General features: G+C 43.1%; 1 protein-coding gene across 4 annotated transcripts in view; it reads left to right on the forward strand.

The window, feature by feature from the left end:
- AKAP13 (A-kinase anchoring protein 13) overlaps positions 1-27,253 on the forward strand; it is a 526,300-nt gene that overhangs the window by 115,224 nt on the left and 383,823 nt on the right. For all 4 annotated transcript variants that reach the window (XM_082254313.1, XM_082254314.1, XM_082254315.1 and 1 more), the window contains exon 2: positions 14,142-14,177. In XM_082254313.1, coding sequence (XP_082110439.1) covers positions 14,142-14,177 — 36 coding nt within the window. The remainder of the gene's footprint in view (positions 1-14,141; positions 14,178-27,253) is intronic.

Below are 27,253 nucleotides of genomic sequence, written 5' to 3' on the forward strand. Positions count from 1 at the left end.
TTTCTCTTTCAGCTTGTAAAAAAAAAAAAAAAAAAAATGTAACAATAATAAATAGGAGTTGAGAAGAAGACTTGTCAGTTGTTGGTGGGTGTCCATTGAGGGTAGCAGGGATTAAGTAGTGCTGCTGCTTCATTCATTTTCCTTTTAGTAAGTTTGGCTCTTTTGAGAAGGAACATGCTTCTGTCAGTCTGGTCTCCATCAAAGGGAATATTAATGAAGGGAATTGGGGAGTTGCCTTGTTGGCTGCATGCTATTTTGAAAACGCGTCGCAGACACAGTAATTCAATTATATGAAGTACTGGGCAGCCAGCTTTTGCTGCAGACGCATAATTGTCTAATCACTTTAGCAGAGCTGCTCTAAATCTTTAATTGGCACTTTGTATCAATCATGAACAGATCAGAATTGTTCAGCAAGTCTCGAGTTGGTCTGGGTTTCTTTTTCCATAAAAACTGCTGAAACCCCAGGTTCCTGTCCGACAGGCCTGAAATGGTGGAAAGAAATTAATAGGCCTTAGCCTATGGCATCAACATGTCAGGGAGGTCTAGATGCCACACTATTTGCTTTTTGTCTTATCAAATTTCCTATTTTAATTAAGCCAGGATGTACAGTATCACAAATTAACTTGGGCAGAGATTACACTGTGGTAATAAGGAATGCAAAGTGAAAGTGGCCCCTGGGGTTACGGTGTTTTGGTTGAAATACAAGCGAGATTCGCATCTCTCCTATTTCACTGTCATGCATTTTCTTTGTTTTTTTTATTACATTCCTCAACATTTGTAAGTGCATTTTTAAGTATGCTTTTCATGTTCTTCCGTAGACTTCGACAGGCCAGAAAAATGCAGGTAGAGGCAAATAATTTTGGATATTCCTAATTTTTTCACTGCAGTGCACAGATGTGCACAGCCTCATTGGAGACTAGAGCTTCAAGATTGATCGTTAAAAACTGTGATCTTGATTTACCCCTCCTCTCCCCCCCCCCACACGATCCTAATCCAGCATTTCCATGATTCATGTAACAAGTGCAGAGCAGTTCCCTGCTCACAGCTCAAAGCTGTTAAAAAAAAAAAAAAAAAACGTGTTCCTTACAAGTAAAATCAGTATTTTATGCTAGATAATCCCCAAACATATATACACACTGCATATATTTTATTCTCTAGGGCAGTGGTACTCAACCCTGGTCCTCAGGGCCCACTAACAGACCAGGTTTGCAAGATAACTGAAATACATCCCAGGTGATATAATTTGCTGCTCAGTGATTGCAGTACTCTAGTCTGCATCTCCCCAAGGTAATACCTAAAATCGGGCCTGTTAATGGGCCCTGAGGACCGGAGTTGAGGACCACTGCCCTAGGGCAGAGACCCTAGAGAAATAAAATGGCAGTTTTTAAAATATTTTATGTCCCTGTATTTTCGCAGTGGTCTTTCAAACGCAATTTTTTTGGGAAAACCTACACTTCAATGAATTTTAAAAAAAACTAAACCAAAAAGTTAGCCCAATTTCGATGTTACGCGAGAATCGTGATCTTTATTTTCAGCAAAAAAAATTGTGATTCTCATTTTATCTCGAATCGTGCTGCTGTATTGGAGACCATGTATTTTCATGACGCATGCATTTTTTTTATCCCCTGCAAACCCCACATAAGAGCACACGGGTGTGAAAGAGGCCAAATACCTTCAGCATTTTGGTTGGTGCTGTTAGCAATCAAAGATTTACCTGGGTATGGTCAAGGACCCCACTCAGGCAAGTCATAAAAAACATAGTTTGTTTTTGGACTCATTACAAATGCTCTCTTCAAATTATGTCTTATATTAAGGCAACACATTAGTGAACATTTAAATGCAGTGCATTAAGGAAGTCAATTTATTTTGAATCGGCTGGGAGCAGGGTCTGATCTAGCCTTTGTGAGCTGGGGGTGCAGTAACAAATGGCAGCAGACCTCCTTTGCTCCTCCAGTGCCAGTCGGTCCCCACCAGCTCCTACCATTCTATCCATGTCATCCCTCATCACATCAGAGTTTCCGTCCCCCATCAAATCCGAGTCGGACCCTTTCACATAGGATGTGGGGACATTTGAGCAACCCCCCCTTTTATTTATTATTTTTTTTTAAGGTTTTAATGCTGTCTGTGCCCCTTGTTATGGAGATTTACCCTCTCTATTTGTCCTGCTAACTGTTATCCCAAAGAGTGAAAGTGAAAAAGAATTCCAAATTTTGGTTATTACCAGAACAGAAGTAGGGGCGGGGGGAATCTTCCAATGGGGCACCAGTTCTGGTGACATCCAGGGATTTTCTCACATCAGAGGGATTTCCTCTCACGTCTGTTTTGGGACATGAAGAGAAATCTCCCCAATGGGGGACAGATGGCAAAAGGAAATACTGGTTCTAACTCCTTTATCATCCGAAATGTAAAAAAAAAAATTGCCTTTAGTTCTACTTTTAGGCCGATGTCTCCCTGATGGCTTTCACCCACCCCTGCTTTTAGTTTTGGCTGCATATTGGTTAAAAACTGGACCTTAATGCCAGTGGAGCCATTGAGGGTCAGATACAGATCAAGAAGAGATCTGACAACTTTTAGGTTAATGGCATGCTGGGAATTTGAGGGTACTTGGGTGGTAAAAAGAAAATGTGTGCAGGCATTGGCAAATGATTGTTCTAGACTTCCCTGCTAGTCTGTTTTTATTGGCTGTAATAAAAATGACAGCCCATAGGTAGGTTAAGTAAACTTTCTGACTAAATAAAAAGGCAGCTAAAGATACTGGAATCATCCAGTTATTGCTAAGAGAAGAGAGGTAAAACCTGAACAGGTACCATTTATCCATTGGGTTTTAGGCTTGGTTCACATATGTCCGCCCACAGTCTTTAAAAGGAGTCTGATGTGTTTTTTTTTTTTTTTTTCACCAGTTCAGGTGCGATATTGTGCAAATTTTTACTTGAAATGGACTGAAAAACGTACAGGACTCTTTTTAGAAATGGACTGTGGCTGCCCCAGACATGTGTGAACTGGCTTTACTGAAAGCTGTATGGTTCACATGTTTTGTGAATTGGATGCGGTTCAGGAGGCATCCAATTCACATATATGTGAACCGAGCCTTAATTCCTCATGACTAAGATGACTAAGCTCTGAGGGGGCAGAGCGAAAATGCGTTGAGGGCATGGTCTAATCAGAATCCAGGCTGAGGTTGCCACTTACTACCTCAGGGATGGTATGGATGCACAGCCATAGGGAGACCTTTCATCAGTTCAAGTTATCTTAGGAGCCAGGAAGAGCTCCCTCCCGAACCAGCACTCACAGTGGTGGACTTTTAGGACTTGCACCCCTTCTAGAGAGTCTGAGCAGTCTAGGATGCAGTTCTTTGGGTCAAACAGAGCCTTAATGTTGATCATTTTGTAGCTTTGAGCTACAATAGGCTCGGATGTGAATGGAGCTTCAAGCCCCGTACACACGATCAGATTATCGAACGATCTGTCGTCCGTTTTTTGTGGCATGCTAGTCTGATGTGGAAAGTGAAGAGGTTATTTTCATACGAATTTTCCCGTACGACAGAATTCTACTTCAGAAGTGATGTCATGTGTTGGATTGCTTTCTATGTGTTCTTTCGTCTCTGAGCATGCCTAGTCTTGCTCATAAGATTTTTTTCCCCGTCTAAATCTGTACTAATGAGATGAAAATCGGACGTGTGTTGACGGAGGACAAAAATTTTATAGCCTGCACATAAGGATTTTGTCAGCCGAAAAGTCGGAGTCAGCTGTCGAATGCACCATACTAGCAATCCGAAAATCGTCAGATCGGTCGTCGGACGAAATTTCCCTTCCGAATTTCTTATCGTGTGTACGGGGCTTAATTCAGCAAAATGTTGATAGTTGTCCCCGCAAGTATTTAGATGGAGTTCAAACAAGGATTACTCTTGCAGAAGGTTAGGACTGTGATTCTTGACAAATATCATATAACTAAAGGCAAAGAAAATCCAAAATTTTGGGTGGTCGTCAGAACAGGAATTGAGGGGAAATCTTTCACTGGGGATATTTGTGACAACCAGGCAGTTCCTTACTTTGAAGGGATTCCATCTCACTTCTGTTTTGGTTAAATGTTTAGGAAGTGAAGGGAAATCTTCCCAATGACTGAGCTGGCAGAAAAACAAAACAAAAAAGAACCGACAAGGTGTTATTATAACCTTTCCCTACTTGAGCCAAATGTGAAAAAAAGTTTTGCCTATAGTTCTACTTAACTACTTGCCGACTACTCACGGTAATCCTACTGCGGCAGTGCGGCTCTCCTGCTTCATGTGAGGCTCGCTCCCGCTGTGTTTAGTCACAGCAGGAGTCGGGCCGGAGGAGGAGAGGCGGCAATTGCCGCCTCCCTTCCCCGATCGTCTGGGAAAGTGTGAGAAGACCCGCCTGCTTGTGTAAACAAAGCAGGCGGATCTTCTCAGTGATAGACAGGGAGAGATCACAGGATTCAGCGTAGCTGAACCTGCGATCTCTGTCTGTGTCACAGAACCCCCTCCCCCCACACACGTCAGTAAGCATGAGGCACACATTTAATCCCTTGATCATAAACAGTGTTAACACCTTCCCTGCCAGTGCCATTATTACAGTAACAGTGCATATTGTAAGCACAGCCGACTGTCCTCCCTGGGATGATCATAGAGCCCATATGATCCTTCTATATAGGATCACATGTCTCTATGGTCATTTCAGAAGCCACGCCCCCCCACAGTTAGAATCACTCCCTTAGAATTAACCCCTTGATCACCCACAGGGTTAACCCCTTCCCTGCCAATGGCATTAGTACAGTAACAGTGCAAATTTTTAGCACTGATTACTGTAGTAATGTCATTGGATTTTTGACAAAAGTGTCAAAAATGTCAGTCAGCGGTCCGATCTGTCCGCCGCAATGTCGCAGTCCCACGATTTTTTATTTTTTTTTACCAAAAATATGTAGCAGAAAACAAATTGGCCTAAAATGTTAAAAAAATTTAGATTTTTACTTTTTTTTTTTGTTTTGGGAATGTTGTATAGCTGAATGTGAAAAATATTGTTTTTTCGTTTTTCAAAATTGTCGCTCTTTTTTTTTTTTTGTTTATAGCGCAAAAAATAAAAATCGCATTAAAAAAGCTCTATTTGTGGGGGAAAAAAAAGGACATTGAATTCATTTGGGTACAGTGTCGCTCGACCACGCAATTGTCCGTTAAAGTAATGCAGTGCTGAATCGCAAAATAGGGCCTGGTCAGGAAGGGGTAAAATCTTCCGGTCTTAAAGTGGTTAAAGCCAGGGTGGCTGTCTGGCTTGTGCTCCTTTTTCAGCCTCTACAAGTGTATTTATATTCACCTAAGTTGTATACCCTACTGCACTGCCCATTTGTCTTCTGACATTTTGCTATGATGATAACAAATGGGAGCATAGGTCAAAGGGTAGGGGTCGTACAGTGGGGTGACAAGGATGAAGGAAAGTACAGAACTGGTTTGAGTTAAGAATAGCAAAGACCTTTCCCTGACCATTTCCACAGTAGAATGTGCTTCCCTGTACAAAAAGTAAGAATTAAAATAGTTGAAAACAAATCACAGAAAAAATAAAAAAAAACGCATGACCTATTTAGTGCATATTAACATTTTGAAATTTACACCATAAGATGTTCTGTTTGTATTCATTTGAGAAGTTTTAGAAGATTGGCTATGATGAGCTGGACTGAAAGGAACCTTCTGGTAAACCAGTGCAAAGCGAAAGTAGAGCTTTCTTAATAGCAAAGGTATCTGTGTGACTCGTCTCTGTCACGAATGCAAAACATAAAAGGCACAGCCATTTATTTCAGATGGCGCACACCTGTTTTAGGCTTGTTGATCATGTGCAGTGCATGGTGTAACGGACCGTTTCAGCAGACAAGGGGTTAAAATCCGTTTAGGCGATATGCCCCTTTCTGAGAGACAGGCACAGCTACTGCAGAACACCAAACTCCCGAACTGGACACAAAATAGCACTCCAACCTGGAACCTCACGAATAGCTGCTAGCAGACGAACAGGAAAAGCATACATCAGCTTACACTCCTAGCAATCAGTCTCCAACAGCATACAGTGAATCCCCCCAAGAACGAGACAAAGCTCCGAGTTGAGGGTAAAACAGGAACAACATCAACATTTATTGGAAGAACACAGCACACTTTTATACAGAAATTGGAACATCCTTCCCCCAACAACCGCTTTCCCATTGGTCAATTTCACAGTACCTGCAGTCCCCCATAAGGTCCTCTCCAGACATGCAAATGAGGGCTCGAAAATGAGTCCGTAGTGATTGGTCAGATAGCTTGACCAGGAGGGCTGCTATGCAAATGAGGACTTGAAAATGAGTCAACAGGGATTGGTCAGATAGCTTTGACCAATGCAAGGAGACAGAAGCCCCAGGGGGCAATCAATGTAAACTATAGTCAGACACAGAACAATGGTTCCCTAACGAGCCCTCAATACACATTACTCTAAATGTCAATATCTCCCTTAGCAGACAACAGGTGAGGTCATTAGCACACCTGACAAAAGGTGAATGGGGAGCCACCTTAGACAGCCCGTCTCCTCAGAACTTCCTGTAATGACCATATTAGGAGTTGACTTCCTGTTCAGAGAGCTCATGGCAAATGGGAACAAAAATCTTCATATTACAAGGGAGACATTATTCTTGAATATGACTGTCCCATTTGTAGTAGTCCAAACCATAGTGTCAGTGTTCAACACCCTCCTGGTCACCCTGCATTCACCAAATCCATACGAATTAGAACCAGGGGCTGTTTGTTCGGTAGATAGAATCTACCGAACGGCTGTGCAGAAAGGGAGAAATAAATCCTTCTGCACCGTAAAATTAACCCTTTAGCTGCCGGTCCATAATCCAAAGGCAGCAGGCGGGCAACCAGGCTCCTCCAATGCAATGTGGCGAGGTTGGTCTCGTCACATCTCTCCCCCTTTCCAAAAAGACTAACAGGGTACCTGACCTCCTGCCGGTCAGTGCCCTCGTTAGTCCAGTGGCCCACCCACAAAGCAGAAAAAACAGTACAGCCCACCCACAATAAATGGTCACTACACCTGGGTAGAGGAGAAACTTGTCCATGTCCAGGTGCCTCACCACGGCTGTGTAGGGGACTAGTAGGCTGCTCTTGGTGTTGCCAGCACTACCACCGGAGTAGTCTGGTTGGAGCCTGGTTGCTGGAGAAGGACTGTCTCCCCCTTAGGTGCATAGCTCTGCTGCGGAATGGGGAGACCGGTTGTCTCCCCCTTGGATACACAGCTCTGTCGTGGGGGGGGGGGGGGGTAGGACCGCCCATCCCTACCCCCTGTGTGGTAAGTGCAGAGACCACGGTCCCATCTGCACCAGTGGGGGGCTTACAGTCTCCCTCTGGTACATTAAGCTGCCGCTGGGGAGAGGGGGTAACAAGCTCCTCTCCCGATAGAACACTCTGCCCATCATTGATCCGCCACTGGGGAGAGGTGGTAACAATCTCCTCTCCCATACATACTTCCAGTCTTTGCGGAGGGAGACCGACTGTCTCTCCTCCCAACACAGAGTCCTGCTGCTGGGGAAAGGAGACTGGGCTCTCTATTCCCTGTAGGATACTCTGCCGCTGGGGAATGGAGACTGGGCTCCCAATTCCCTGCTGTATCTCCCGCTGGGGAATGGAGACTGGGCTCCCAATTCCCGGCACATAACACTGCCGCTGGAGAATGGAGACTGGGCTCCCAATTCCCAAAAAATCACGCTGCCGCTGGGGAGGGAGGACACTGCTCTCCTCTCCCTGTACTTCACCCTGCCTTCCTGGCATATAACTCTGCTGCTGGGGGGCAGGAACAACTACCTCTGCCCCCTGTAACTCAGCCTGCCGCTGGGAGGGAGGACGTTGCTCTCCTCTCCCTGCACTTTACACTGCCGCTGGAGAATGGAGACTGAGTTCTCCTCTTCCCTTAACTGTACCTGCCGCTGGAGTTCCTCCCAACGTGCCAGCTGGCCCTCTCTCTCTGCCCTGTCTAGCAGAGTCCCGAACACTAAGTTCTTCACGAACCGCTTGGATCTCTCCAGTGGATTGGGTCTGAAGAAGTTCAGCCGTAACCACACCATACGGTCATATTCTCTCAGAGAATATCTGTACTCCACTGCTGGTTCCATCCTGTTGCTTTAAGGGTCGCTGTACTGAGACATGCGTTGCCCCCAACTTGTAAATCCACGGAATGGTGCCTCCTGTAGCTGTCCTTCTGGCTGTGAGAACGATCCCGCCGCTTGCCACCAATTGCTACGGACCGTTTCAGCAGACAAGGGGTTAAAATCCGTTTAGGCGATATGCCCCTTTCTGAGAGACTGGCACAGCTACTTGCAGGACACCTGGTCGCCACACATGGCATCCTTGACTTCAATGGAGTCTGGTTTGGGGACCAATGGAAAAAGCACAACTAGTCAGATTTTGTTAACCAATACATGGCTATGTCATATCAACTTTTATCTTTGTGGCAAACTAGGCAGCTCTGGACACCGGGTTATAAAGGAATGAAGCCCCCTTTCACATGGGCTTTCCGATCCGGTCCGGTTTTAGAAAGCCTAAAGATGCCCTTCAGTTTTAAAAACTTTAAATTTAAAAACGTCCCAGCTGTTAGAATACAGTGATCAGTTTTGATGGCTATAGACAGTGGCTCTGATCATTCTGCAAAAACAACCAGCCTGCCCATAAATGGATCAAAATTTGGCTGATCCAGCATTGATCCATTTGGATCGCTGGCTGATGGGGGAAAAAAGTGATCCATCCATGGCCAGCCTAGGAAATGATTTAATAAAAAAAGGGACCGTGGGGGTCATTGCGTGTTTTAGTATCCCTTTAGTTTAATATGCATTGTCCCTGCTATTTCTGTATGTAGATGATGGCATTGTAATTATTTTATTTAAACAAAAAAACCTCCTAAGTACCTTTTTCCTAATAAATATACAGCTGTCACATGACCCAGATCTTTCCCAGCCTGTCTGCAAGGAAACGTAAGCAAGAGGAGCTTCTAGTACTCTGCTGCTAGTCACATGTTCAAAATAAACAAAATAAAAAACAGCCTTTGGAATACAGAGTAAAAATAAATCAATATCAAACTATTTTTAATTGTCATACAAATATATATTTGAAATTAAATCTCTTATTTTTTGGCAATGGGTGTGGGCAGATTTGGGCTAGTCACATGCTGTGTTACACCCCTCCAAACTGTGACTTAGAATAAGAGGAAGGAGAAGCCTCCATTATGCTACATGGAATATCCCACCCCATTGCGTTTAGCTGATTAGTGGGCATGGAGGAGGAGGGAGTGGGCTGTCATTTACCACTGTGTATACGCTCACATGTGTGACTTTATAGTCACATGAGGTCCTCAGATGTGATAGGGAGGAAATGCTCAGCATAGAAACTCCCTGAAAGCCTGGCATGTGCAGAGTTGACACCACAGTTGCAAAATCCCTAGCTGTATTGGGGACTTGGACAGAAGGGGGAAATGGAGAACTGCAGGATCAACCAGGTTTTTGCAGAATACAGAAAACGATTGAGTATGAACAGCATGTACAGTAATACCTGAAATAATAATAATACAGCATTTAATGATAGTTTATGATGTGGGTTTAGGGACACATAATGTAGTGGATGTGTACTGATTTTATTTGGAGGAGGATATAATTAAGTGTCGCTTTAAAGGAGTTATAAAGTTCGGAAGGTATTTTTATCTTAATGAATTCTTTGCATTACAATAAAAAGCCTTCGATGTGTAGAAACTCCCCTAATACTTACCTGTGCCCCTCCCCTTCCTCTGTCCAGTGATGTCCATGAGTCCCTCGGCCATCCTGTGACTCTCCCTCATTATTGGCTGAGATTCAGCCGCAGCGCCATTGGTTCACACAGCTGTTGATCAAAGTCAGTGAGCCAATCTGGAGAGAGAGGGTGCGAGGCTGAACGGCAGCTCCGTGTCTGAATGAACACATGGAGCTGCAGCTTGGCTCTGGTGCCCCCATAGCAAGCTGCTTGCTGTGGGGGCACTCATTTTGAGTAAGGGGCAGGAATGAGAGATCCGGGCTGCTCTGTGCAGAACCAAATGCACAGAAGAGGTAAGTATAACATTTTTTTTTTTTTTTGTTTAAAAAAAAAAAAAAAAATAGACTTTACAATCACTTTAAACACAACTGTTTGAGATTCATGCAGTACTCTGCTGTCCCGTATTGCTCTCACAACTGCTCTGCGTCCCTCACTGAGCAAATAACTGTATTGTTTTTCTCTTTCTGGATCCAGCTCTGAAACAAGATCTGTAAACAATTCATTTGCATTCTTTATAGGGAATATTGTGAAGTGTGATATGGTGGATAAGCATGTTCCGACATCATCTGACTCTTTATGTACTCTCCATCTGCTCTTGTTTACTTTGCACATGCGGAGACTCTCCTCTACAATACACAAGCTGACATCAATTAAACACTGCCTCTGTGTTTTCTGTTCGAGGTTAATACAAAAAACATGTCACTTCCAACTGTAATAGAATGTTGTGAAATTAGGCATTAAACTACAAACATGTATTAAAATTGAAGTTCAAGAAGAGGGGAGAGTGGCGTGAACAAAGCTTAATGACTGCTTGGTGATATATGAACTTGCTGCACTTCCGATGACACTTTGGATGTTTTGCAGTCTGATCAAGTGTTTTTTCTTTTTGCACATTACAAAATACATCTATGAATTTATTACCTGAAAGCGGTTGTAAACCCGAAAAAAAAAAAAAAAAAAAAAAAAAAAAACCCCTGCAAGACAAAGGCATAATGAGCTAGTATGCATCGCATACTAGCTCATTATGTATTACTTACCTTAGAACGAAGCCCCGACACGGACCCCTGGACATCGCTGCGGGCGCTGCCATGATCCCTCGGCGTCTCTTCCGGGTTCGGCGGCTCCGGCGCTGTGATTGGCCGGAGCCGCGATGACGTCACTCCTGCACATGCGAGCGGGCGTGATTTTCCGGCAAGCTCCCGGCAAGGAAAACTGAAGGTCCCCCCGGACCTTCAGAGCGCATGCGCCGCTCGCGTGAGCGGCTGCATGCACTGCAAATATCTCCTGAACCGTGCCGGTTTAGGAGATATTAATTGTACCTACAGGTAAGCCTTATTATAGGCTTACCTGTAGGTAAAAGTGTCAAAAAGCGGGATACTACCGCTTGAAGTCAGTGACTTTTTCCACTAGTGGACTGTGATAGTACCGCATGCTTAAAGTAAAGGTAATTTTAGGGGGGCACAAAAATGAAATAAATTACCCAACTTTTTGGTAAAATATAAAAGCTGAGGTTGCACCAAGTGAATAGATACTCAAAATGTCAAACCTTAAACATCTCAGTACCCTATATTTTCCATAGGCAATGCTGTAAATGCCCCTATAGGTCATCAGTTTAGCGTTACGAAGGAAGTCTGGTGCTAGAATTATTGCTCTCCTTCCAGCATGCTCGGTGATATGTAACGTGCATCACAATCAAGGTTTTCAGGCATTGGTGCCTCATCGCGTGTGTTTAGATTTGTACGTGTGTATATGTGGGGGTAGGGGGGCCTAATTTTTTTTTGGGGGGGGGGGAGCATTTTGTGTGCTTAGGTGTAGCTTTAATTTTTGCAATAAAAAAAAAAGCTTTCTTTTTTTTTTTCCCCGTGACATAGGAGACAAAAAATCCCCTAAATGAGGATTTGATTTTTTCAATTTTTTTTATTGTGACAGGCTCTCTTTAATGAGACATCCAGCTTCTAAAAGACCCCGCATGTCTCCCCTGTGTCCCACTGAATGTAATGCAATGCACATCACACTGCATTACATTCTTTCCCAGGCTTGATGGCTTGGCAAACTGACCGTGACCCCGGAAGTGATGTCACACATCACTTTTGGGTCAACAACTAGAAGGGTAGGAGAGCAGATGTGTGCCCGCTCTCCTCCCTCTCCTCTACCCAGTGGCATATGCTTTGCTAGTCCCAGATGGGTAAGCAAAGCCTGGGAATACTAAAGGGGGGTGGGCGCGGTGTGTGGGGAGAATGTGGGCAGCACCCCATACGCCAGGGGGTGAGTCTTCCTGGTATCTGGGGCTTGTCAAACCCTGTTGTAAACATGTATGTATGTGTGTGTATGTATATGTGTGTGTGTGTGTGTGTGTGTGTGTGTATATATATATATAAATATATATATATATATATATACACACACACCCACCCACCCAGTAAAGGGACTGGCCTCATGGGATACACAGATTAAATAAATCCTCCTACATAAGTTGTACCTGTTTATCTGCATCCTTTCTTCTCTACATCCGTTCAAAGTGCAGAATGTTAACCGGTTGCCGACCGCCGCACGACTATATACTGCGGCGGTCAGCCCCGGCCAGGCAGAGTGACGTATCGCCCGCCGCGGCTCGTTCACAGACAAGTTAGTGCGTGTGACCGGCGGACTCGATGTCCGCCAGTCACACTGCGATCGCTCCTGTGAAGGGAGAAAGACAGAGCGGCTTGTGTAAACAAGCTGCCTGTCAGTTCTCCCTGTGTAAAAGTGAAGATCTGTCCGTTCTACTATGTAGAACGGTTGATCTTTGCTTTTACACCAATAGGAATGTCCCTACACAGTTAGAATCACGCCCCTAGGACACACTTAACCCCTCCCTGTCCAATAAAGTTAACCCCTTCCCTGCCAGTGTCATTTTTGCAGTAACAGTGCATATGTATAGCACTGATTACTGCAGTAATGTCACTGGTACCCCCAAAAGTGTCAAAAATGTCAGTCAAGGGTCCGATCTGCCTGCCTCAATGTCGCAGTACCGAAAAAAAATCGCAGATCGCCGCCATTACGCGTTAAAAAAAAAAACACCAAAAATGACAAAAATCTTTCCCTTTGTTAGTAAACGCGATAACTTTTGCGCAAACCAATCAAAATACGCTTTTTGCGATTTTTTTTTTTTTTACCAAACATAGGTAGCATAAAACAAATTGGCCGAAAAATGTTAAATTTTGATTTTTACTTTTTTTTTTGGGGAATTTCATATAAAAAAATGTGAAAAATATTGTTATTTTTGCAAAATTTACGCTCTTTTTTTGTTTATAGCGCGTGATCAAAAAATCACACAGGTGATCAAATACCACCAAAAGAAAGCTCTGTTTGTGGGGAAAAAAGGACGTCAAATTCGTTTAGGTACAGCGTCGCACGACTGCGCAATTGTCCGTTAAAGTCACGCAGTAAAAAATCGCAAAAAAACCCCTGGTCCTTTAGCAGCCAAATCCTCCGGGGCTTAAGTGGTTAAAGATTGCCTGAAAAAAGAGGCGGAGAGCTGAAGTTACACTGTAGAGCTCAGTGAGGAGAGTTCTGGGAGCTGATTGGAGGAAGGGGACACACCCCCCCTTCACAAAGCACACAGCAACAGACCTGCCTGTCTGCTCGGGAATCTGTCTATCTCTCCTCTCTGCCTCTCCGGCCACTATAGCTGTAAAATGACTGGTGACAAATTGTGTAATCTCCTTTCCTACATGCAGATCTAATGAGCAGTGTGTGTGTGTGTGTGTGTGTGTGTGTGTTTTTAAAAAATGATTTAGCGGAATACCTTATTTACAGCCCCGCGGGGCGCCCATGTGACCACCTCCTCCTCCCGCTGATGTCAGCAGGGAAGCACAGCCCCTCCTACTGTAGTGCTTGTATTAAGAAGGGAGAGCACTGGCAGGTCACATGAGCACCCTGCAGTGCTGTAGATCTTCATGCAAGAAAGGGATTACATGATTTGTCATAGGTGACTTAACAGCCACTTTAAAAATTAAGCGTTTTCAGTTTGTGGTGCTCAGATGCCATATGTAGTTCCGCTTTTATAATTATATTTATGTGTGTTTTTTCTACCTGCCTAGAGATCAGTTTTAAAATTATAGCTCTAATGCTTCTATAAAATATAATTTGAGTATTCTTACCTAAGTGACCAATCCAGTGAAGGCCTTGGTTCTCTTTTGCAGCTTCAGCCCAACTGCATTGCAAAATGTCCTAAAGAGTTTCATAACCGACATCCCAATTATGCAACTAAATTTAGCAGCGATTATATAATATGGTAAATGTACCTGTTGCTCAGAGCTTGATAATTACAGTCTCCCCTCTCTTGTCTCTCTTGCAGGTCATGAAACTTAATCCAAAGCAAGCTCCGATATACGTAAGTTTGTCATTTCATACTCTGTATTCTCATTTTTGGAAACGTTGTGTTGTATTAAATTAATGTTTTTGTTTTTTTTTGTGGGGGAGGGGTGAGGGGGTTAAATCATGAAATGTAGACATGATGGAGTTTAGTATTTCTATCAATTTGTATTTTCTAATGGCCTCCCTGGAATTGATAGGCTGTTTGCTAACAAATGTTATGGTTCCATGAACATTCATACAGTCATGATATTGACCATATCTTAAGTAGTTTTTTTGTATTTCTTAGTTACAATCTAATGAGAAATGTAATTACAGTTAGCTCTTAGTAAATGTTTTTAACTATGCACTGCAGGCATGCCTTAGTACAGTGATGGCGAACCTTGGCACCCCAGATATTTTGGAACTATATTTCCCATGATGCTCATCTACACTGCAGAATGCAAAGGACATCATGGGAAATGTAGTTCCAAAACATCTGGGGTGCCAAGGTTCGCCATCACTGCCTTATAACCTAGCCTAGTATAACCCGTGTGTAGTGTGATTTGGTGAAATTATAAAAATTATAAAAAAATTATAAAAAATAGCGCATTTCCAAATACCTACAAATTTGGAAACTGTTGTAACTTCTGTGGTCAAATATGACCGGAAATAAATTCTTGCATTGTGTAGTGGATGTTCTTAGTTTTGTGTACAGCTTACTCAGGGCTTTAGGACTTGGAATAAATATGTTGAATCCAGCTGCATGTATAGATTGTCGGTATAACATGTCTACTCTAATATTTGACCATTATATCAAAAATACTTATGAAGCTTTAATCCAAATCAGAATACTTGGCTCTTTATAACTATAATTCCAAGACACTTTTTAATGTTTCCTGAAACGTGTGTCCTAATGGGGGTTTGTGTGTATGTATATGTGTGTATCTATCTATATATATATATATATATATATATATATATATATCTCAATCATACAATAAATTGAATGTTTTATATATAAGTGTATGTACTGTGTGTGTAATAAATATATATATAGTATATACAGTGGGTAAAGTAAATATTAAACACGTCAACATTTCTAAAGGTACTACTGACATGAAATTCTCAACACATGTTGGTAACAACCCATACAATCCATTCATATAAAGAAACCAAAACAAGTTCAGAAATTAAGTTATGTTTAATCAAATGGATTGACACAGGGCAAAAGTATTGAACACATGAAGAAAGGGAGATGCAAAAAGGCATGAAAAGCCAGGACACCAGCAGAAATTGATCAGTATTAGAAAGCAATCTTGCCCCTTGTTCAGTTTCAACTGATGGCCTATAGTCTCATTACCAAGGTGTCACACAAGAAACGTCTCATGATGGGTAAAAGCAAAGCGCTCTTTAAAACCTTATTTTTGCAAAACATACTGTTGGCATTGGTTACAGAAGGCTTTCTAAAATTCTGAATGTTCCTGTTAACACTGTTGGGGCCATAATCCGTAAGTGGAAAGAACATAATTTCACCATAAACTGGCCACGACCAGGTGCTGCTTGAAAAATTTCTGACAGAGGAGTGAAAATAATTATCAGAAGAGTTGTCCCAAGAGCCAAGGACCACTTGTGAAGAGCTTCAGAAAGACCTGGAAATAGCAGGTACAATTGTTTCAAAGAAAACAATAAGTAATGCACTCAGCCGCCATGGCCTGTATGCACACCCACCACTCAAGACTCCATTACTGAAGAAAAAAGCATGTTGAAGCTCGTTTAAAGTTTGCTACACAACATTTAGACAAGTCTGTGAAATACTAGGAGAACTTTGGTCAGATGACGCCAAAATTGAACTCTTTGGATGCCATAATACACACCATGTTTAGAGGTCAAATAGCACTGCACATCACCCCAAAAACACCCCAATACCAACAGCGAAGTTTGGAGTCAGGAACATCATGGTGTGGGGCTGTTTTTCACCATATGGCACTGCCAAACTTCATGTCATTGAAAAAAGGATGAATGGAAAAATGTCTCAAGACATTCTTGATAAATATCTGCCGCCATGTACCAGGATGATGAAGATGAAACGAGGGTGGACATTTAAGCAAGACAATGATCCCAAACACAAAGCCAAGGAAACTCCCTATTGGTTTTAAAGAAAGAAAATAAAGCTGCTAAAACGGCCCAGCCAATCACCTGACTTGAATCCAATAGAAAATCTACGGAAAGATCTAAAGATTAAAGTTCATAAAAGAGGCCCACTGAGCCTTCAAGATTTGAAGACCGTGTGAAAGAATGGGCCAAGATCACACCTGAGCAATGCATGCAATGTTTTCCCATACAGGAGACATCTTGAAGCTGTCATTACCAACAAAGGATTTTGTACCAAGTATTTCAGTTAGCGTGTTCAATACTTTTTCCTCCTGTCATTCCATTTTATTACACAACTTCATTTCTGAATGCATTTGTTTTGGTATCTTTGTATTTGTATGTATGCATTGCATGGGTTGTAACCGACATGAGGGGAACATTTCATGTCAATAGCACCTTTAGAAATATTTGCCCAGAAAATTGGTGATGTGTTTATTACTACTTTTACCCACTGTATGTACTTTATCAATTTTGTTATATTGCAGCCTAAAACTACAGTGTGTGTGTATATGTATGTATGTGTATATATCAGGGCTCGACAAACCCCGGGCGCCAGGTCGCATTTGCGACTAGAATTAGCGACCTGGTGCCTGGGGTGTCCTGTCCCTTTTGCGCCCCCACCTCCTCCCCGAGTGCACGGACTTCCGCGCCGTCCGAAAATTGAGGCCCCGGCTTTCCGGCCTTCTTCTGTGAGATGAGAGAGGCTTCCAATGGGGAACTGGCGCCCTCTTGTGGTGGCCGGGAGTAATGACTGTTTCCACTGCCTGTTCTCAATGCCTTCCCATCTCCTTCCCAAGAGGAGATGAGAGGGAAGTTTTTGCAGGCTTCATCTCCCTGTCCAATTACCTTTGCTTATTTATTTATTTATTTTCTTCAATTATTATAAAAAAAATTATATATATATTTATTACAATCTTTTTTTTTTTTTTTTTCCTCATCGCCATGCCACAGCCGAAGGCCCCTTTCACACGGGCTGTCTCATCAGGTCCGCCTGTCAGTTTTTCAGGCGGACCTGATCGGACCCTTCATTCTCCTCTATGGAGCAGTAATCTGCCGCCATCTGATCCTGTCCGCCAAAAACAGACGGATGTTGGTTCTATTTTCTATCCATCCTGTGGATCGGATCGGATGGAAAGAGACAGTCTGTTTCCATCCAATTGCGATATAGAGGAGAGTGGGGTTCTAGTCGTATTTATGTGTAAATTTAGTATCCGTTTTATTAAATAAAGCTTGGTTGTTTTAAAAAAAAAAAACTGGCTCCTAATTTTTTTAGCTGGCTCCTAGATTTCAGGCAAATTTGTCAAGCCCTGGTATATATAATATATACGGGGTGTGTGTGTGTGTATGTATGTTTGTATGTGTGTGTGTGTGTATATGTGTATATGTATATGTGTGTGTATATATATATATATATATATATATATATATATATATATATATATATAAAATTTTCCCTCATTCTACACTCAGTACCTCATAATGACAAACTGAAAACAGACTTTTCGTCTGTAATTTTATTAAAAAGAAGAAACTGAAATCCAGGGTTGGACAAAATGATTGGAACAAGTATAGTAAAAAAAATATGGTATTGGACTGCCTTTTGGCATCCAAGACGGCCTGAATTGTCCTGGGAATAGACAAACGCAAGTCTTGGATGGTGGATAATGGAATCTGATGCCTCTCTTCATGCAAAAATCCTAGGCAATGTCCTTTTTTTGTCTCTTTTGGTCACTTGACCATGTCAACCGCGCTTATGCTTATCTGACAAAGTTCTCTGCTGTAAATGCTGTCTTCATACTGTATATGCCGTCAAAACCATTTTTACTGTACCGAGCAACACAACAAATTGGCAACTTCAGTCACATAGGCACCAGCTAAGTGGGCACCCACAATTTGCCCTCTTTGCCAGTAAGCTCTGACATGACTCTGTTCTACTAGCAGCACATGCAGTGAATGTCAAATGTGAGGCTTCCCACCCCTTAACTAGGTGTTTCATCACACAGCGGAAGCAAAAGAATGTTACATCTCTTCCACTTTCAGCATGAAACAGCTCGTCACTTTCACACCTGCATATCATGTATTGTTTCCATATTTTTGTCCGACCCCTGTATCACATGTACCTTATTATTCAGACCCTTCACTGTACTTTTCTTGAAGCACCTTTGGCTGCAGCCTCAAGTCTTTTTGGGTATGATGTGAGAAGTTTTGCGCACTTTGGGGGATTTTCTGCCATTCTTTGCAAATCCTCTCAAGTTTAATCAGGTTGGACGGGGACCATCAGTGGACAGACATTTTCAGGTCTCTCCAGGGATGTTCAAATCGGGGTTCTGGCTGGGGCACTTTACGATATTTGCAGAGTTGTCCCTAAGCCGCTCCTCTGTTGTATTGGCTGTGTGCTTAGGATCGTTATGTTAGAAGGTTAACTATTGGGCCAGTCTGAGGTCTTGAGCACTGTAGAACAGGTTTTCATTGAGAATATCTCTGTACTTTGCTTTATTCAGCTTTCCCTCAACTCTGATCAGTCCCCTAGTCCCTGCTGCTGAAAAACACCCCCATAGCATGAGGCTTCCACCACCATGCTTCACTGTTGGTATGGTATTGGGTAGCTGATGAGCAGTGCCTGGTATCCTGTAGACATAAAGTTTTAGAATTGAGGCTAAACAGTTCAGTCTTGTGTTCTTCAGATAAGAAAACATTGTTCCTCACAGTTGTGAGAGTTGGTTTTAATACTTCTTAACACATGGTCTTAAAAGTATAGAGCTGTACTTTTTTTTTTCCCATACACACATATTTTGAGCTGCATATTGTAGAACCACATATACAGTGCCTTGAAAAAGTATTCACAACCAATAATATTTTCCACATTTTGTTATGTTGCAACAAAAAACATAAATGTATTTTATTGGGATTTTATGTGATAGACACAAAGTGTCACAAAATTATGAAGTGGAAGGAAAATGATAAATGGTTTTCAAATTTTTTTACAAATATGTGAAAAGTGTGGCGTGCATTTGTATTCAGCCCCCCCCCCCCCCACTTTGTAGAACCGCCTTTCTCTGCAATTACATATGCAAGTCTTTTTGGGGATGTCTCTACCAGCTTTGCACATCTACAGGTTGAAATTTTGCCAATTCTTCTTTGCAAAATAGCTCAAGCGCTGTCGGATTAGATGGAAAGCATCTGTCAACAGCAATTTTCAAGTCTTACCACAGACTCTCAATTGGATTTAGGTCTGGAATTTGACTAGGCCATTCTCACATATGCTTTCATTTGAACCATTCCATTGTAGCTCTGGCTATTGAGGGTCGTTGTGCTGCTGGAAGGTGAACCTCAAATCTTTTGCTGACTCTAAAGTTTTCTTCTAAGATTGCCATGTATTTGGCTCAATCCATCTTCCCATCGACTCTGACCAGCTTCCCTGTCCTTGACTAACAAAAACATTCCACAACATGATGCTGCTACCACCATGTTTCACGGTGGGGATGGTGTGTTCAGGGTGATGTGCAGTGTTCGTTTTCTGTCACACACAGCATTTTGCTTTTAGGCCAAAAAGTTCAATTTTGATCTCATCTGACCAGAGCACCTAATTCCACGTTTGCTGTGTCCCCCACATGGCTTCTCACAAATTGCAAACAAGACATTTTATGGCTTTCTTTCAACAATGTCTTTCTTCTTGCCACTCCTCCATAAAGGCCAGATCTGTGGAGTGCACGACTAATAGTTGTCCTGTGGACCGATTCTCCCACCTGAGCTGTGGATCTCTGCAGCTCCTCCAGAGTTCCCATGGGCCTCTTGGCTGCTTCTCTGATTAATGCTCTCCTTGCCCGGCCTGTCAGTTTAGGTGGACGGCCATGTCTTGGTAGGTTTGTAGTTGTGCCATACTCTTTCCATTTTCGGATGATGGATTGAACAGTGCTCTGTGAGATGTACAAAGCTTGGGCTATTTTTTCTATCCTAACCCTGCTTTACACTTCTCTACAACTGTATCCCTGACCTATCTGGTGTGTTCCTTGGCCTTCATGATGCTGTTTGCTCACTAAGGTTCTCTAACAAACCTCTGAGGGCTTCACAGAACAGCTGTATTTATACTGAGATTAAATGACTTACAGGTGGACTCTTATTTACAAATTAGGAGACTCCTGAAGGCAATGGTTCCACTAGATTCTAGTTAGGGGTATCAGCGCAAAGGGAGCTGAATATAAACGCACACCACACTTTTCAGATATTTATTTGTAAAAAAATGTTAAAACCATTTATCATTTTCCTTCCACTTCACAATTATGTGCCGGCATTTATTAAGAAATGAAAAAAAAAAAAATGTATATATTGAAAATGATCTCTTCAGCAGCCAACATTAGGCTACATACACAAAGGCATATAAATGTATGCTCCAAATACGCTGACGGATTATGCAAAAAAATGCCTCTAATATCATGTGTGTTTTGTGCGCATTAATGCACATTTAGAGGCATATGGTGTTTAGAAGTGCATGAATAAACCTAAACTCTGTTGGCTAGAAAATGTAAATCTACATGCTTATGTGTGCAAATTACACTTATAAGCTCCTCTTCAAACGCAGCTTTGGGACATTTTTTTAATGCCCCTAAATGTTGCTCTAAAATTACAGATCTGATTGCATAATATACATGACTGCTTAGGCTAACCCTGAACTGAGTTTTTAAAGGGTAACTACGCTTATGTGGGGGAAAAAAATAGCATATAATAAAAAAAAAAGTGATATTAAAGGCATAGTTTACAAAACCAAAAAAATAAATAAACATGTAATACCTGCTCTGTGGAATAGGTTTCCCAGGAGGTCAAGTCAGGTTGGACCGGAGAGGTCCATTTCTTTAGAATTTCCTTTATGGCACATGTGTCAAACACAAGGCCCGCGGGCCAAATCTGGGCCTCCAGTCCATTTCATGTGGCCCTCACACCTCTTCTGGAGCTGCAGTAGAGCTCCAGCCCTCCTTTGGGCTTCCTGCAGATGCTGCACTTTCTGCTTCCCAGCTCTGCCACCAACTTCTTCCCAGCAGCAACACAAGGTAAGGGGGTGCACTTTGATGTAAGGGAGGGTGGGGGTGGACTCTTAACATCTGAGGTAAGGTGTTTGGGATACTCTGGACATCTAGTATTACAGATGCAACCGGCCCTTTGAGGGCAATCATAATGCTGATGCGGCCCTTAATGAAGTTGAGTTTGACACCCCTGCTTATGGCATAAAAAAGAAGGTATGATATAAGCAGCTTGGAATGGTGAGAACGTTGCTCATCTTCAGGAATTCCCATTAGGGCTAAGGAAAGAGTGGGTGTTAATGTAAGTTGTAACCTAAGATTTATTTATTTAAAAATGCCTTACCAATAGGACACAACATAAGAGCACTCCCAAAACATATGAAGGTAAGAGCCCGGTTGGAGTTTACAATGTGGACAGAGGGGGGAAAATCCTGTGAAGGGGGGGGGGGGGAGTATAATGCACCCCGATGAAAGAATTTAACTTGAATAAGTTTATCCCTAGAGGAAATTACAAGCCTAGGGCCTTGTTCCAGACGATCCTCCCAAACCTTCCTGTCCAGTGAAGAATATCCTCTTTCCAGTACTCCCACAGCTTCTCCATCTTGAGTGAATCGACAGAGGAGAGCACAATAGAGGATCGAGAGAGGCTTGTCTAGATCTCCAGGGCCAATAACTCCTCAGTGGGGCTAGCTTTAAGAGTAGGGGGCTGAGGGAATTGAGTTCTAGCAGCAAGACGTAGCTGGAAGTACCGGAAAAGCATACAACCTGGCAAGCACCAGAACCTCTGAGACATTTGAGAGAAAGTTAATAGAATACCAGTAGGCATTATGTCCTCAAGGGTTTTAACCCCATATCTTGCCCACAGCTCAGGGTCTGAAAGTGAGGAAGCATAGGATTTCCCCAAAGGGGTTGAGCAGATGACAACTCACCAGGACTAAGGAGTATCAGTGTTGCAGCCCTCTAGACTCTCCAGGTTGTACATGTTGGACCTGGGATGACAGAGTAGGCACGTGACCCCCGGTATATAAGGTTGCAGAGATCTATTAGGGAACCTAAAAAAAATCCGCCTCCAGGCACATAGCGGTATTCGATCTAGAGCTGTGAAACCACCAGTAGGCAGATACCAGGACTGCAGCCCAAAAATAGACCCAAAAATTAGGCATACCTAAACCCCCCATTCTTGGTGGGAGGGATAGCATAGATTTGGCAAGTCGGGGGGAGGCTCCATTCCAAATAAAGGTACCCAAACAGCTATCCATTTCTTTGAAAAAGGAGAAAGGAACCCAGATTGGACAATTTCTAAAAACATAATTAAAACGTGGAAGGATCATCATCTTAATCAAGTTTATTCTGCCTGTCAAATTCAGTGGGAGACCGGACAATGCTGTATGTCTCATTTTAAGTAAAGTAAGCAATGGGAGGAGGTTATGGTCGAAAAATTCAGATATACGCCTAGTGACCTGGACCCCCAATTACCTATGTTCCTCTACCCACCGCAATGGGGAGGGGGAACCTAAGCGAACTGCCCGATTATCAAAAGGGAAAAGGTTGGACTTGGACCAGTTAATCCTGATACCACAAAATGAGCCAAACATGTCGGAGATCTGTAGGGCTGCCAGAAGCGAGGAACCAGCGGCATTTAAATACAAGAGTGCATTATCTGCATATGAAGACAATTTCTCCTCTAGTTGTCCTACCCGCAAGCCTCTAGTCTCAAAGGTCTCCCTGACTAGGATGGCCAGAGGTTCCAAAGCCAGGGTGAACAAGGAAGGAGACAAGGAGCATCTCTGTTATGTACCCCTGTGAAGAGGAAACAACTCAGACAACCAATCATTGGTACGAACCCATGCTCTGGGAGCCCTATAGATTATCTGGAGCCAATGAAGGTACCTGGGGCCAAATCCATACCGTCTCAAAAACTTCCATAAATATACCCACTCTACTGAGTCAAACGCCTTCTCAGCATCCAGTGAAGAGATGACTCTAGTGCCCATGTTGTCATATGGTATCGAAAGGTTCAGAAAAAGGCGTCTTAAATTTATGTCCGTCCACTTACCCAGCATGAACCCAGTCTGATCAACATGAACCAAGTCTGCAATGATGGTAGAAAGACGATTGGCCAAGACCTTCGCCAGAATTTTTGCATCAACATTGAGAAGTGTGATTGCCCTATATGAGGCATAATCCTGAAGGTCCTTGCCAGGTTTGGGGATCAACACAATGCCTGCCTCCTTCAAAAGATTCGGGGAGTGCGACAAGAGAAGATAACTCAGAAAACAGGGCTTTGAGCTTAGGCGGCACTATTTCTATGAAATTAGAGTAAAATTCAGTAGGAAGGCCGTCCGAGCCCAGTGTCTTACCCGCCTGCAACCGCCCAATAGCTGTCTGGACCTCCTCCAAAGATATATCAGCATCCAAGCATTTTCTATCTGCCATGACCAATGTTTGAAAGTTTACCGAGTCTAAAAAAGTGTTTAGTTCGCTCTGAGTGTATGTCACTTTTAGACAAGTATAGATCCCGAAAAAACTGCATAAAACGATTGTTAATGAGATCTGGGGCTAAAAGTAAATGCTCCTTTGCAGCTTGAATGCCAGCTATGTGAGTCGAAGGGCCTTGGCCTTTAGCCAACCAGGCTAAAAAGCGGCCCTTTTTGTCACCATACTCGAAGACCCTCTTTTGGGAGCTCAGCAGGGCTTTTTTGGTATTCTCTACTTGGAGAAGTGAAATTTGTCTCAGGGTACGTTGCCAGGCCTGATACCCATCCAGAACTTTAGACGACATATCCCGCCTCCAACCTAGCTGCCTCAGCCTCCAGAGATGTCGGGGAGCGAGACGCCTCCTTCTGAATTTTCTGAGATCTGGGAAATATATTCAACCCTAACCAATGCCTTGAAGCAGTCCCACAACACCAAGGGAGATTCAGTGTCTCCATTCAGAACCCATGGTCTGGTCGCCAATCCTCAGAAAGGATGTGCTGAAACTGGAAAGAGTCGTAAGAAGGGCAACTAAGCTAATTAGGGGTTTGGAGGACCTAAATTATTAGGAGCATTTACAAGATACTAGATTTATTCTCCTTAGAGAAGAGATACCCGAGAGGGGACATGATAGCGATTTTACAAATACCTCAACGGTGATCTCAGCATAAAAAAAAACTGTTAAGTCCCAAGGAGTGCAAGAGAACACAAGGCCAATCAATGTGATTAGAGGAGAAGCGATTTAACCTCAGGCTACGCAAAGGGTTTTTTACAGTAAGGGCAGTAAGATTGTGGAACTCGCTTCCACAAATGGTAGTAACTGCGGGGAGTATGGCTACTTTTAAAAGACTCTTGGATATACATCTCCAAGATCAAAACATTCAGGGGTATGGGAAATCAATATGTCCACACACACACACACACCTACACAGGTTGAACTGGCTGGACTATTGTCTTTATTCAACCTCAACTGTACTATGTAACCCAGTAGTTACAGAAAGATGCAGTAAGAGGTTCCTGTAGGCGATCATTGCCCAAAACCTGGACAGACGCCACAGTCTAGAATCTGGGGAACTGGAGAAGGGAGATGGTTAGACTACGTGGGGCATGGTCAGAGACACCCCAAGGGAGTATGCATGCCTCTGTGACCCAGCGGAGAGCAGTGGTTGAAGCGAATGCCAAATCCAACCTTGACAGGATTGTAAAGGTAGACGAGTGGCATGTAAATTCCTTAAGGACTGGGTGCAAGTGTCTCCAAACATCCACCATGTCAAAGGTTGTGGCCCATTGTGTTAACCACTTGCCGACCGCCGCACGACTATCTACGTCGGCGGTCAGCCCCTCACAGGCAAACTAACGTAGGGCTACGATGCTTGCTTGTGAGGGTCTAGGGAGCGAGCGCGCGCCCCCGGAGGCGCGCTCCCGCGTGGTCACGGACCCCCCCCGCGCGTGTGACCAGCGGACCCGATGTCCGCCGGTCACTCGGCGATCGGCGGGGGGAGAGGGAGAATGTCAGGCGGCTTGTGTAAACAAGCTGCCTGTCATTCTCCTCGCTGCAAAGACACAGATCACATGGATCTACTATGTAGATCCGTTGATCAGTGTCCTTACAGCTGAAGCCACAGCCAATCACAGTAGAAAGCACGCCCCTAGGGACACACACAGCCCCTCCCTCCCAAATAAAGTTAACCCCTTCACTACCAGTGTATTTTTACAGTAACAGTGCATATATATAGCACTGATTACTGTAGAAATGTCACTGGTAACCCCAAAAGTGTCAAAAATGTCAGTCAAGGGTCCGATCTGTCCGCCACAATGTCGCAGTACCGCAAAAAAAATCGCAGATCGCCGCCATTACGCGTTAAAAAAAAAAACAAAAATGACAAAAATCTTTCCCTTTGTTAGTAAACGCGATAACTTTTGCGCAAACCAATCAAAATACGCTTTTTGCGATTTTTTTTTTTTTTTTACCAAACATAGGTAGCATAAAACAAATTGGCCGAAAATGTTAAAAAATTTTGATTTTTACATTTTTTTGGGGGGAATTTCATATAAAAAAAATGTGAAAAATATTGTTATTTTTGCAAAATTGACGCTCTTTTTTTGTTTATAGCGCGTGATCAAAAAATCGCACAGGTGATCAAATACCACCAAAAGAAAGCTCTGTTTGTGGGAAAAAAAGGACGCCAAATACGTTTAGGTACAGCGTCGCACGACCGCGCAATTGTCCGTTAAAATCACGCAGTGCCGAATCGCAAAATACCCCCTGGTCGGAATGGGGGTAAAATCTTCCGGGGCTTAAGTGGTTAAAGCAGACAGTCCCCGAGTCACTCCCCTTAGTCTGTCCAGGTCTGGGCAAGGAACCAAATTAAAATCACCTATCAAAAATATGGCTGGAGTATCATATCTTAGTACTATTTGCATAATGTCATTCAATATGGGGGTCTAAGCCGGGGGCCAGTAGATACAGTCCCACAATAACCACATTTGTCATATATACAAGTGTGCAATATAACGTATCTCCCATCCGGATCGGTGCACACCTCCAATGCTCTAAAAGGCAGGGAGTTCCGTATTAAAACACTCCCTGAGCATAGTTGGAATACCTTGCATGGAAATGCTCACCAACCCAGGGTCGCTTGAGACCTTTAATTCTGGAGCACTGAAGGTGATTGTCCTGTAGTATGCAAATATGTGGATTATATTTTTGGAGGAATTTAAATTACTAGCGGCCGTTTCAACGCCAAATTAAGACTCCGGACATTCCATGATATCCCGTTAAGTTGGGACATGAGACTTTAGGTAAGTATGTAGTGGAGCTAAAAACCAGAGCAGTGTAGGCCAACAATGTTTGGGGACAGGATCCGGATGGTAGACAGATAACATACTTGGTAGGTGTTGTTGCATTCTGTACCAGATATTTTAATTGGAGTATAACACAAGTCATAAGAATAAGTTATAAAGCACCAAACAAATCAAAAATAAAACAATTGAAACATAACCTAAAACATTTCCCAACCCCCCCTGGGAGCGTAGTAACCCTCCCCCCACCCCACATCCCCACCCCAAACAGGTCTGTTAAAGCAGAAGCAGAGGGTCATGAGCCAAGTAGAACAGCTCACTTAAATAAGCACCCTTAGATCCATATTGGTGCTAGAAAACTATTCGGCAATATAGCCACAAGTCTGTATGAGAAGTACTCCTGGGCAAACTCCTGGGCAAACCATAGGCGAGCAGAGGAATTGTATACCGGACTGTGTAGCCATCAAAGGGAGAAAAGTCCTGTCCAAAAGGAACAGAAGTTCCAAAATCATAAACAATCGCCTGCCTGGGCAGGGGCACAAACTTTAAAGTGAAGAAAATTGTTAAACATATTGGTACAATGGTGCTGAAGGATGGAGAATAAAACCCACTAGACTAAAAGTAGGACACACATTTAGAATAGAGGTTAATTGATCAGTTTCTCATCCAT

This window comes from Pelophylax lessonae (assembly GCF_965119305.1).
Source record: "Pelophylax lessonae genome assembly, chromosome: 4".
In the NCBI taxonomy this organism is placed as follows: domain Eukaryota; kingdom Metazoa; phylum Chordata; class Amphibia; order Anura; family Ranidae; genus Pelophylax; species Pelophylax lessonae.